This window comes from Hyperoodon ampullatus, assembly GCF_949752795.1.
Source record: "Hyperoodon ampullatus genome assembly, chromosome: 10".
Taxonomy (NCBI): domain Eukaryota; kingdom Metazoa; phylum Chordata; class Mammalia; order Artiodactyla; family Ziphiidae; genus Hyperoodon; species Hyperoodon ampullatus.
The window spans coordinates 44,748,415-44,761,626 of NC_136923.1; the positions used below are offsets into that span (position 1 = coordinate 44,748,415).

Genomic DNA, 13,212 nt, shown 5'->3' on the forward strand with positions numbered 1-13,212 from the left:
GAAGATGGCCATCTATAAGCCACGGAGAGAGGCTTCAGGAGAAGTCAACTCTGCCGACATCTTGATCTCAGACTTCTAGCCTTCAAGACTGTGAGAAAATACATTTATGTTATTTAAGCCACCTAGTCTGTGGTGCTCTGTTACAGCAGCCCTAGCCGATTAATACACCTACCTATATGCCAATACCACTCTGCCTCGATTATTGTAGCTTTATAATAAAGACATTCAGTATTGAGTAGAGGTTGTAAGGGTGGTCATTCTTGCCTTTCTCCTGATCTTAGGGGGAAACAGTCTTTCATCATTGAATATGATGTTAATTGTAGGTTTTTGTTGTTTTTATTTTTTAATGCCTTTTATATGATTGAGGAAGTATCTTCTAGTCTTAGTTTTCAGAGGGTTTCTATCATGAATGGGCATGGAAGTTTGTCAAATGCTTTTTCTGTATCTATTGAAATGATCAGATGATTTTTCCCTTTTATTCTGTTAATGTGGCAGATTACTCTGATTGATTTTTGAATGCTGAAACAACCAAGTTAGATAAGTTGGTTGGTCATGTTATATAATAATGCTTTTGAAATCTTGCTGCATTGGTTCCACTAATATTTTGTTGAGAACGTTTACATTTATGTTTGTGCTGCCCTTCAGTTCTGGGCAGTTTTTTGGAATTATGTATTTGATTCATCCCTGGGTGCAGCCATTCATTAAAAATGATTTAAAAAAAAATAGTTTCCGGGCTTCCCTGGTGGCGAGTGGTTGAGAGTCCGCCTGCCGATGCAGGGGACATGGGTTCGTGCCCTGGTCCGGGAGGATCCCACATGCCGCGGAGAGGCTGGGCCCGTGAGCCATGGCTGCTGAGCCTGTGCGTCCAGAGCCTGTGCTCTGCAACAGGAGAGGCCACAACAGTGAGAGGCCCGCGTACCACAAAAAAAAAAAAAAGTTTCCCATAATTTTTAGGTATGCACTGCTGGGAGGTGTGTCTTTGAAATATCGTCTTTTCTAGTTCTGAGGAAATGTCTAAAAAGATTATTTTACTATATATATTTTTTTTTGCAGAGGAGAGTTTATTGATTTCTAGTTTATATTTCATAGTCATGTGATAAAAACTTCAAGGGATATAGTATATATAGGATTTTTTTAATATTTTTATTTATTTATTTGGCCTGACCATGTGGTTTGCGGGATCTTAGTTCCTAGACCAGGGATTGAACCCGGGCCCCCAGCAGTGAAAGCCTGGACTCTTAACCACTGGACCACCAGGGAATTCCCCTATGATTTTTTTTTTTAAGTATGACTTATTTTATCTTACAATTATGTGTGATATTTAAAATTTGAAACTTCAAACCATAGAACTTTAGAAGTTTTAGATATTGTCTTTTGGTGTTTTGTGGAAATCCACACCAGGTCTCATGTATGCTTCATTCTATCGAAAAGAATAATTTATCTATTTTTTTCTAATTTAAGAGTTTGGATAAATGACACTGTTGATGACCAGTTACCTTCTCTTTTTCTCCACAGTCTTGCTGAAGTTGTCTGTAAATGTTTGCTGAGTATGAGAGCAGAGCAGGATACTATCTTATGTAAACACTGTGTCTAATTTTGTTTAATAACAACATTGGTTGATTTTATCCATGGAGAACTTTTATCTTGCCCTCAATTTGTGGTCTCTCCTTTGATTTCTCAGGTCTCGTTCCATTGTCTGTGTTTGGTGTTAAATCATGGGGAGAAAGCTGGACCTGTCTGGTCTGACCGATGATGAAACAGAGCATGTTCTCCAGGTGGTTCAGCGAGACTTCAATCTCCGAAAAAAAGAGGAAGAGCGGCTCAGGTGAGATTCTTCTATTTCCCACCTGGGTACAGTGAACCATATATGGACAAGTGAAACAGGCTTCCTGAGTGTTCCTTGCTGCCAGCCCTATGCTCAAAGTCTTTATGTCATGTAAACACACAGAAGAAGAATGTCCTTCCCTTTGTAGTCAGGCTGGCCAGCTTCAACACTGGGCATCACGATGTCAGCTCAGAAATGAGACTGTTCACACTCGCAGTCAAGTTTGTGTTCAGCTGCTCACCCTGTAAATTATTAGCTCTAGAATGGATGGAGTTCGTGCTGACGGTGGCTGTTTCGAGCTTGCTCCTGGCTTTAATTTTCTTGTCGGCAGGTACTACTGAAGAATAACCAAAGTGTTATATAAATGGGAGAATTAGATTCATAGCTGTACAATCTTCTGTTAGAGCTCTCAGCTACCATGGTGCAGGAAGAGAGCTCTGAGGACCTGGTACAAGGAAAGTGACCACCAGGCTGGGATGGGGTTACCTGGCTCAGCATCACCCTCCTCATTTTATAGAGGGAAAAGCTGAGACCCAGAGAGGGGGGCCTTGTGACTCCTCTGCAGTTGGTATTTCCTCGTGGGATGTTCTTGGAAGTACTGTTGCTGCCTAAATTTGGAAGAAGTGAGAGTGATGGAAATGCAGTCATGTGTTGGGGTTTGTGTGTTAGAACCTGATGGCAAGTCATCGTGAGCTCCCCTCCTCCATAAACCTGTTTTCCCTTGGGATTCCACAGGTTTGTCATGTCTCCTTCCTTAGCCACTGAGCTCAAAACCTCAGTCTTTATAATTCCTCCCCTGACTTGGTCCCCACACAGGGCAGGGCCAGGCCCTGTTATTTCTGCCTCCTCAGCATCTCTTCCAGCCCTATCCCAGTCCAGCTTTCGTGACTTTTCATCCCAGTCATTGTAGTAACCTTCTCTATGATCCTCCTGCCTCCAGTCCTCCAGGGTGGTGCCCCATTTCAGCTGTAACCATGCTCTTTCCTACTCTGCTTAAAATTGACATGGGTTGTTTTCCTTTGCCCTTGGAGTTTCTCAGACTTTCTGTTTCTGTAGAATATTTACCTCCCTTACTTGTAAGTACTCTAGTGTAATTTACTTTATTTCCACCATATTTTTTTCCCATATCGTATATATTTAATATGTGCTTATTAGATGGAAGACAAGAAATCTGTTAATTAAGTAGTTATTTGATTTAAAAACCATGTGCCACAAAAAAAGATATTATGGATCAGTGGAACAGAATAGAGAGCCCAGAAATAAACCCACACACCTACGGTCAATTAATCTGCAACAAAGGAGGCAAGAATATACAATGGGAAAAAGACAGTCTCTTCAGTAAATGGTGCTGGGAAAGTTGGACAGCCTCATGTAAATCAGTGAAGTAAGAATACACCCTCTCACCATGCACAAAAATAAACTCAAAATGGCTTAAAGACTTAAACATAAGACATGATAGCATAAAACTCCTAGAAGAGATCATAGGCAAAACATTCTCTGGCATAAATCATACCAATGTTTTCTTAGGTCAGTCTCCCAAGGCAATAGAAATAAAAACAAAAATAAATAAATGAGACCTACTCAAACTTACAAGCTTTTGCATAGCAAAGGAAACCTTAAACAAAATGAAAAGACAACCTACGGAATGGGAGAAAATATTTGCAAATGATGCGACTGACAAGGGCTTAATTTCCAAAATATACAAACAGCTCATACAACTCAACAACAAAAAACAAACAACCCACTTGTAAAATGGGCAGAAGACTTAAATAGACAGTTCTTCAAAGAAGAAATACAAATGGCCAATAGGCACATGAAAAGATGCTCAACATTGCTAATTATTAGAGGAATGCAAATCAGAACCTCACACCGGGCAGAATGGCCATCATTAAAAAGTCTACAAATAACAAATGCTAGAGAGGGTGTGGAGAAATGTGAACCCTCCTACACTGTTGGTGGGAATATAAGTTGGTACAGCCACTATGGAAAACAGTATGGAGGTTCCTCAGAAAACTAAAAATACAATTACCATATGATCCAGCAATCCCATTCCTGGGCATATATCCAGACAAAACTCTAATCCAAAAAGATACATGCATGCTTATGTTTGTAGCAGCACTATTCACAATAGCCAAGACATGGAAACAACCTAAAGGTCCATTGACAGATGAATGGATAAAGAAGATGTGGTATATATATACAATGGAATACTACTCAGCCATAAAAAAGAATGAAATAATGCCATTTGCAGCAACATGGATGCAACTAGAGATTATCATACTAAGTGAAGTAAGTCAGAAAGAGAAAGACAAATACCATAAGATATCACTTACATGTGGAATCTAAAATATGACACAAATGAACCTATCTATGAAATGGAAACAGACTCACAGACATAGAGAACAGATTTGTGGTTGCCAAGGGGGAGGGGGCTGGGGGGAGGGATGGAGTGGGAGGTTGGGGTTAGCAGATGTAAGCTTTTATATATAGAATGGATAAACAACAGGGTCATACTGTATAGCACAGAGAACTACATTCAATATCCTATGATAAACCATAATGGAGGGGCTTCCCTGGTGGCACAGTGGTTAAGAATCCAGCTGCCAAGGCAGGGGACACAGGTTCAAGCCCTGGTCTGGAAAGATCCCACATGCCGCAGAGCAACTAAGCCCATGCGCCACAACTACTGAGCCTGAACTCTAGAGCCCGTGAGCCACAACTACTGAGCCTACATGCCACAACTACTGAAGCCCACACGCCTAGAGCCCGTGCTCTGCAACAAGAGAAGCCACCGCAATGAGAAGCCCACACACCTCAACGAAGAGTAGCCCCTGCTCAGTGCAACTAGAGAAAGCCCACATGCAGCAACAAAGACCTAATACAGCCAAAAATAAATAAATAAAAAGTAAATAACATTAAAAAAAACATATGGAAAAGAATATTTGTAAAAAGAATGTATATATATGTATAACTGAATCACTTTGCTGTACAGCAGAAATTAACATGACATTGTAAATCAACTGTACTTTAATTTTTAAAAAATCCACGTGTTGGGCTTCCCTGGTGGTGCAGTGGTTGAGAGTCCGCCTGCCGATGCAGGGGACACGGGTTCGTGCCCCGGTCTGGGAAGATCCCACATGCCGTGGAGCGGCTGGGCCCGAGAGCCATGGCCACTGAGCCTGCGTGTCCGGAGGCTGTGCTCCACAACGGGAGAGGCCACAACAGTGAGAGGCCCGCATACCGCAAAAAAAAAAAAAAAAAAAAAAAAAAAAAAAATCCATGTGCCAGGCACTGTTCTAGCTGTTGGATACATAACAGTGAGCAAAATAAGTTTTTGCCCCATGGAGTTTATATTCTAGAGCTGTGCTAGCCATACTGTAGCGACCGACCACATGTGGCTTCTGTGCAATTGTAATGGGGTGAGTCTGAATTGAGATGCACTGTGAGTGTAACATACACACCAGATCTCAAAAATTTAGTACCAAAACGTGTAAGATATCTCATTAATAATTTTTATATTGATTACATTTTGAAGTGCCAATGTTTTAGATACACAAGCCTAAAGAAAAGACATTAAAATTAATTTTTCCTGTTTCTTTCTACTTTTTTTTCATATGGCTACTAGAAAATTTAAAATTAGACATGTCTCACAATATATTTCTATTGGCTAGTGCTGCCCTAGAAGGAGGAGAAAGAGAGGAAGTAAATAAATACAAACATATTTATATGTATTAGGTAGTGGTGAGAGCCATGAAGAAGAATAAAGCAGGGAAGGGGGACAGAGACTGGCCAGGGATGGGCAGGGTGCTCTCTTCTGAACGGGCTGGTTGGGGAAGACTTGAGCAGAGACTGGCTGGAGGTGAGGGAGGGAGCTGGGCTGCTGTTTGGGGTAATATCAAGCAAGGTGGAGGGAACAACAAATGTCAAGTTCTGATTCAGGGATGCGCCTTTATGTTTCCAGAGGAGCTGGGAGGGAGGGAGCCAGGGGGAGTGTAGTAGCAGAACAAAGTCCAAGCAATATCCTAAGCCCAAACCACGTGTAGTAAATCCAAACTCAAAACCACTGCAGTTGTCAAACCTTTCCTTGCCTCTCTGCATTGCTTGGATTTAGGAGACATGAAAGAGTCTTTGAAGCTATGTTACAGAAAGTATTTTTGAATTCTTTAATATTTGCTTCAATGAGCATAAGGTGCAGAATGGAAGATTTTTATTTTAAGGTTTCAAACTGAATTGTGTTTCTTTTCTCCCGGCCAGCTGTTCCTTATTTACCTAGTTTCCCTGGTTAGGTTTTGTGAGGGTAGGTCTTGGGTGTGGAGGTTACACAGTGTTTCTAATGATCTGTTCTTCAGTGTTGACATAAAATGTAGTAAATAGTGGTGAAAATGTGAATTAAATGTCCTCAGAACATATGATGGTAAGGGAAACAGAGAGAGTGGGGCTGAAGCATTCAGCACAATTAGGAAATAAATTCATGGAAAGATAACTAGAAGATATAAAAGCTGTGAACTGGCACTGCCCTGGGTGCTCTGCACAGTTCATATTATTGATTCGTCATAGGAGTCCCCGTAAGGAGGATCCCCATTTACATGAAGGCACCCAAACACAGAGAGGTTACAAAGCTTTCTCAGAATCACACAGTTAATTGGGGTAGAGCCAGGATTCTCTTTCCCACAGCCTCTGAATTTTACAGACTGGATTAAGCCCTTTCAAAACTGCTCTTCTGTGCAGGTAGAAGAGCCCTGTCCCCCACTCCCCACCTCACCCCCTAACGAGCACAGTCACACCACAACTGGGTATATCAGCTCCTGTGTATATGCATAGTCATAGGTCTTCCTATATAAAGAGACTCTGTGGACCCCATTTCACTAAGATTATGTGCATTCCCAGCACTGGGGATGTGGGGTATTGAACATTTAATCCCATTAAAGGCTATACGCATAGTAGAACTATTTGGGGGGAAGACAGAGGATTGGGTGGGCCTGAGAATAGTGGACATGCCGCAGCAGACAGAGGAGGGGGTACTTATATACAAACAAGTTCAATAGAGTGAGTGTTGATTGCATTTTCCAGGACACACCATAGTATTAAAACTATAGATGGAGCACGTTGGAGAACAAAAGACATGTTGACCCCTGCTCCTACCTCCAGGGGCTTGGGGTCTAGACGAATCAGGTAAATGTGTAGAAAATACACGCTATACTTGATTAATTTTATTCTTTGTTTTTCTTTTTTATCAGATGCTTTCATGCAAACATTAAAAAACAAAATGGTAAAGACCTTACAATGAAAAGCACCAGTCCTCCACTCCATGTTTAATCGATTTTGTGCTTAGTTCTGTAGTCCTCCTAGCATTACCTCCATAAATCTAAAAAAAATATGCTTATGTTGCTGTTTCTCGATGTATCAATTTTAGATAGTCTTTCATTTCTCTGTTCTGAAATGGTGGGGATTTTGCTCACTTACTTAGACTACTTTTACCTTTTGTTTCTTGATGGTTGTATTATTTGTGGTTTGGTTTTCTATTGGTCATCTTTCAAACAAACAGTATACAGAAACCTCTGGGTCTCGTTCCATCCACATTCACCATCCTTTCTTGGTTCTGGCAGCACACGTATTCCTATGGCTAGTATGCATATGGCATCCCTACCTTCCATCAACCACCCCTTCCACTTTCCTTATCTCACATCTGTCCCTGCTGTACCTTTACTCTTACATATTCAAGGGCTGTTCTGCAAACATAAATTTGAGTCTTTCTTGTTTTGTTCAGAGGTTGACACTAATGTTGAAAATCAATAGGCAGCCCTTAAGTTATTATGATTGAAAATAGTGTTTGCTGCTCTCTTTTCCAGAACTTCATTGAAATCTGCAGGTGGCTCATTGGTCCCCTCCTTTTCTTTTCACTTTTATGAATTAATTACACTTTTATTTCTTCACTGTCATTTTAAAGGAGTCTTGGGAAGGAGGGGAGGGGACACTAAGTGTTTGTTTAGTCTGCCATCTGGAACCTATTGGCCACAGTAACTTACTTGCTGGTCAGGGCCACAGAGGAGGCTGGGGGAGGTAGAGACATGAAGGGTATTCCTAGTGTGCAGAGTGTACCCAAAGCATGCTCTGGGGTCACACAGAAGTGGATATAGGTCCTTGTACCACTGCTTAACACATATTTGATGGAGGGAGCCTGACCCCTAAGACACCGGATAGAGGGGAGTTTCTGATGACCAGCAGGGGACTTTGTGTCCGAATGAAATAAACTTTTGTTGGATAAATCACTGAGGCATCAGGGTTTATTTGTTATAGCAGCATAGCCTAGTATTACGTTGACTGATATAGTTTCTGGGGCCATCCTGGCCCCTTGTGTAGTAGAAGACACCTGTGGAAGTATCTCCAGACTTAGAGTAGAATCATATTTTATACCCTGTGATTTTATATTGTCAGGGGCATTTGCAAACTGGTTTTTAAAATGAGTGGTAATTGCATGGTACTCTGGTGTTCAGATTGAGATGTTTATGAGATAGCCACAGGCTTAAAGTTTCTCATTTAAAATGTGCTGGCCAGAGCTAGTTAGCATCTGGGTAACTTCCAAAGATTTGCTGGTGCTCTAATGGACTTGGTCCGTGGGGGAGCAGTGGTTAGATTTGATGAAATGGTTTCCCGTAACTGTGACAGGCCATTAATTGTCAGGGTTTGCTGAACTGAGAGTGTGCTTCTGCCTGCCAAGGACTGCGGGGCCCAGGCAAGGCCAGGCCAGGGGAAGGAAGGGAGGGGAGGACGGAGAGCATGAGTGGCAGGGCACTTCCCATCTAGTCTTTCTCTGAGAGGCTCAGTGGCTGTAGCCCAGCAGCTGCAGTGTGTAAATTCCTCCTCCTTGGGCCTGCGTTAAGAGGGGGATTAATTCACTTGGAGACCTGTTTCTGTTACTCACTTGCTGACATGGGCTGTGCTCTCTCTGCCACCTCAGTGACAGGATGTGAGGGCAATCGTCCATCCCCCAAGAGTCGGGTCTAAGTGAGAAAATAACTAAGAGCTGCCAGGGGGTGTGGAAGAACCACTGCAGGAAAGCAGAGCATCCACCCCAAACTAGAAGTGCTTTGTGTTTCTAGTCTGTTATACAGAAACTCCTTTGAGGTTTAATCACAATTTTACAAAATAAAAACACACAGTGCTTTTAATGAAATGAGTTAGTGATCTTCATTCAAAATTCATTTTAAACAAATTAAAATTTTATTATGAGAACTTAATTTTTCAAGAAGTTTCTTTTTCAAAAAGTAAAATGGCTTTGTTCTCAAGGTCCCTAGTTTGGACAATTAAATTGATCAAATTAATTAACAAATACTCCTGGTCATATACTTCTTTGAAGCTGGAAGTCAGATTGCCTCGTCTTTACTCAGTTGGAATAAATATGCCCTGTGGTTTATGAAATAACTATGCCTTCACAGAGTGCATCTGCCCTGCATCTCCTCACTGGCCCCTTGTAGCTCCTGAGAGGCCACAGTAACACTGTGGCACTAACCTGTCCAAGTGATGCATCTGCTCTCTCAGAGAGAGGATGCTGCAAGGCAGGAGTTCCTTCCTCTGCACCGCTAGATCAGGTTGGCTGGCCAGTCACCCGGCAGGGCTCTGAAATAACAGAGCCCAAAGCAGGTGCACTGTGTGGTAGAGTGGGAAGTGGGACACACCTCTGTCTGAGAGTCACTTTTTGATGGGGGAAGACCCAGCAACTAGGAGACACCAGGAATGGCCCTGGAGACTTGTGTAGGGCAGGTGTGAGGACCTCAGAAGCAGGATGTGCGTACCATAGAGCGTATCAGTCTCAAAGCTAGAGCGGACCTCACAGATTTTAAAAATCACCTTTTTTACTTATTACTGGTATTTTTAATAATGAAAAGGTCACATATATTACATCAAAGCTATTGGATATCCATTCATTTGCTTCACAATCTTATATGGAATGTCAGGAGCTTCCTGGGGAAACATGAGGAGGATGAAAGAGTGGGGGAGGGAGAGAGGGGTTCACAAAGTTAATAAGTGCCTAACCCTTGAGAAAAAGTCCAGAAGGTGAGCTAAGTCTGATATGAATAATTACGATGCTATAGAGAGTGAGAAATAAAAGCATTATGGCAGACCCATGGGAATACTTTCATCTTGGAGATGGCAGGTAGGAAAAAGGAAAGACTTCCTGAAGGAGAGGTGCATTTATTTGATCCCTGAAGGTAGACAGGATTCTTTAAGTGGATTGAAACAAAGGTCTGTGCACCAGGGAGCATCCTGAGCAAAGTGATATGGATAGAAAAGAGGGCATGTTTTCTCAACCCCAATCAGGAGCTGTGGTGGGGCAGTGGAGGAAGTGACTGCTTTGACAACAGTCCCTTTTGTGCTATTGCTCATCGTGTGGAAGAGTGGTGTTCCAGGAATAGCAACCCCTCCCGTGCCCAGCCACCATGAGAAAAGAGCTATTCTTTCCAAAATGGGGAAAGGGAGGCTCTAAAAAGAAGTTTAAAACTGGCCCAGGTTGTACACAGTGAAAGGTAGAATCAAACCTAGGCAGTGTCACACCAGAGCTAGGACATCACACTGCCTTGGTACTGAAAACAAGGGGACCCAGGTGTCATGGGACAGAATGGGTGAAATTAGGGCCATCTTAGAAAATCTGGTACCTGTGCTTGCTAAAACCTGGGGTAACATTCCAAGGGATGGGAAAGCAGTAGGGTTTAAGTCAGGATATGGGGAAGGGTAACTGGGACATTACAGTAGTCATTAGCCACACGTGGCACTGAGCACTTCAAATATGGCTTATCCAAACGGAGATGTCTAAATTACTCTGGATTTCAGAGCTCTAGTATGAAAAAGAATGTAAAGTATCTCATTAATAATTTTATATTGAAAACACATTGAAATGTATCTAAAATTATATTTTAAGTAAAATGTATAATTAAAATTAATTTCACCTGTTTCTTTTTTACTTTTTAAAACTGTGCCTACTAGAAGACTTTATATATATTGCTCACATTATATTTTTATTGGCCAGCACTGGTTTGGAATGCTAGGTTAAGCAATTTGGAATTTATGGGATCAGAAAGTAAGCTTTCTTCCCCAATTTTGTTTAAGGCTAGTCCTTTTCTTTGAGGTTTGTAGGTATCTGAAAGATCCAGCGAATGTCTTAGCTCCCTAGCTGTGCACTGGCCTTTGCTACCAACAACTGTTATATCTGCCGTGTGAAGGTGATCTCAGAATAATAGCCTGGTATTGGCTTTCCTGTACCGTTTAAAAGGGAAGCACACTGTGATCGTGCCATATTCACCACGGAGAGCTTGCCATCTCGGAATGGAATAAACCCTTTGATGTTTCTTTGAAATTAATGGTTGACCAAGTATATGTCATGATTTTTGAAATAAGAAAGTGGCCTTAGGATGTCCTCATATTCATAATTCGTATAATGTCTCTGGTACCATAAAACTGTAAGTTATCACATATTTGCCTGTGGGGATCTGCTTTTAAGAATGGCCAAGAGAGTTTGATGCTGCAAATGGACTTATAATGTAGAAAAAGAATCATACTGATGCTCGTTTACTTTTTAATTTGTAACCCTTCAAAGATGTATGGTTACTAATTTGTAAATTCTGGATACCTTCTCCCCATAATCCCATATTCTTTAATAACAATATTCTAGATTGCTTTTGTGGCTCTAAGTTCCTGATCTTATTTTCTTTTCCACTCTCAGTGTCAGAGGCTCAATTCTGCTGGGCTCTGATAAAGCTTTTGTGGTACTAATTCTTGGCCGGACTTTCATTCCTCAGACCTCTGGCTCCAGAAAGCATTTCTTTGGCATTTGGTGCACATAGAATTCAGGACTTGAAAGAGAATGAGGAAAGTTTCTGCAGCTATTGTGAAAGCAGCTTTCTTCAACCACAGTAATTCGGGCACGTCCACAAGCATTTAGCCAGAAACTGTCTGAAACGCAGTTGGTGAACACAGGTGTATGTTGTGGAAATCAGAGTTTTACTTTCACCCTGTGCTGTGCTAGTGGAATGACAATTTCCTTGTCCCCATGACCTTCTTCAGTTCCTGGAAACAGACCCCTGCCTTCACCTCCTTACTCAGCTCCTCAAGAAAACAGGCCCATCTCGAACCTTCCTGTACTGTTGGTAGGAATGTAAGTTGATGCAGCTACTATGTAAAACAGTATGGAGGTTCCTCAGAAAACTAAAAATAGAATTACCATATGACCCAGCAATCCCACTCCTGGGCATGTATCCAGACAAAACTAAAATTTGGAAAGATACATGCACCCCTATGTTCATAGCAGTACTACTTACAATAGCCAAGACATGGGAACAACCTAAATGTTCATCGACAGATGAACAGATAAAGGAGATGTGATACATATATACAATGGAATACTACTCAGCCATAAAAAAGAACGAAATAATGCCATTTGCAGCAACATGGATGGACCTAGAGATTATCATACTAAGTGAAGTAAGTCAGAAAGAGAAAGACAAATACCATAAGATATCACTTACATGTGGAATCTAAAATATGACACAAATGAACCTATCTACAGAACAGAAGCAGACTCTCAGACACAGAGAATAGACCTGTGGTTGCCAAGCGGGAGGGGTTGGGGGAGGGATGGAGTGGGAGGTTGGGGTTAGCAGATATAAGCTATTATATATAGAATGGATAAACAACAGGGTCCTACTATATAGCACAGAAAGCCATGTTCAATGTCCTATTAAAACAGGAGGGAAGGGGGCAGGGCACAACCTTTGAAAGAATGACATAGCCCAAGGACATGACATAAACTGATTAGAACCAAATGGGTCCAAGATGGCAGACAAGTCGACTTCCACTAGACCTTGAGCTTCAGTATATGCTCACTGTAAGACATCAGCAAGCTAAGTGACACACCTACAGGCACCATGACTGTTCCAAGGTCACCATAAGGATCAAAAAGTGGGCAGTGGCCCAATTCCTGGGAATCCCCACCCCTTCCCGAAATAGCTGAATACTGCTCCCACTCATTAGCCTATGAAATTACCCACCCCTATAAAAACTGACAACTCCATACCCTGGTGCTTTTCTCACCTTCTGAGATGGCCCACACTCTGTATGTGGAGTGTGTTTCTCTCTAAATAAATCCACTTTTTACCTATCACTTTGTCTCTCACTGAATTGTTTCTGTGATGAGACATCAGGAACCTGAGCTTCATTAAGTCCTGAAACAAGGTGTGTGATCTCAGTTGGAAGACTGTGGGCTTTGGCCCGGTTTGAGTCCCAGCCATGTGGGTTCAAGTCCCAATCTGAATTTAGGCCTGGTTCGAGATCTGGCCGCATGTGTTCAAGTCCCAATCTGAGGTGCACAGTTTCAGTCTGATAAACCATAATGG

The 13,212-nt window shown here is 41.8% G+C and overlaps 1 protein-coding gene across 1 annotated transcript in view; it reads left to right on the forward strand.

Annotated features, from left to right (window-relative positions):
• Positions 1-1,715: 1,715 nt before the first annotated feature.
• Positions 1,716-13,212, forward strand: part of MYRIP (myosin VIIA and Rab interacting protein) — a gene marked incomplete at both ends in the record, with an annotated part of 178,689 nt that continues 167,192 nt past the window's right edge. The window contains one exon of the mRNA XM_079713826.1: positions 1,716-1,825. Within this exon, the coding sequence (XP_079569952.1) occupies positions 1,716-1,825 (110 nt within the window). The remainder of the gene's footprint in view (positions 1,826-13,212) is intronic.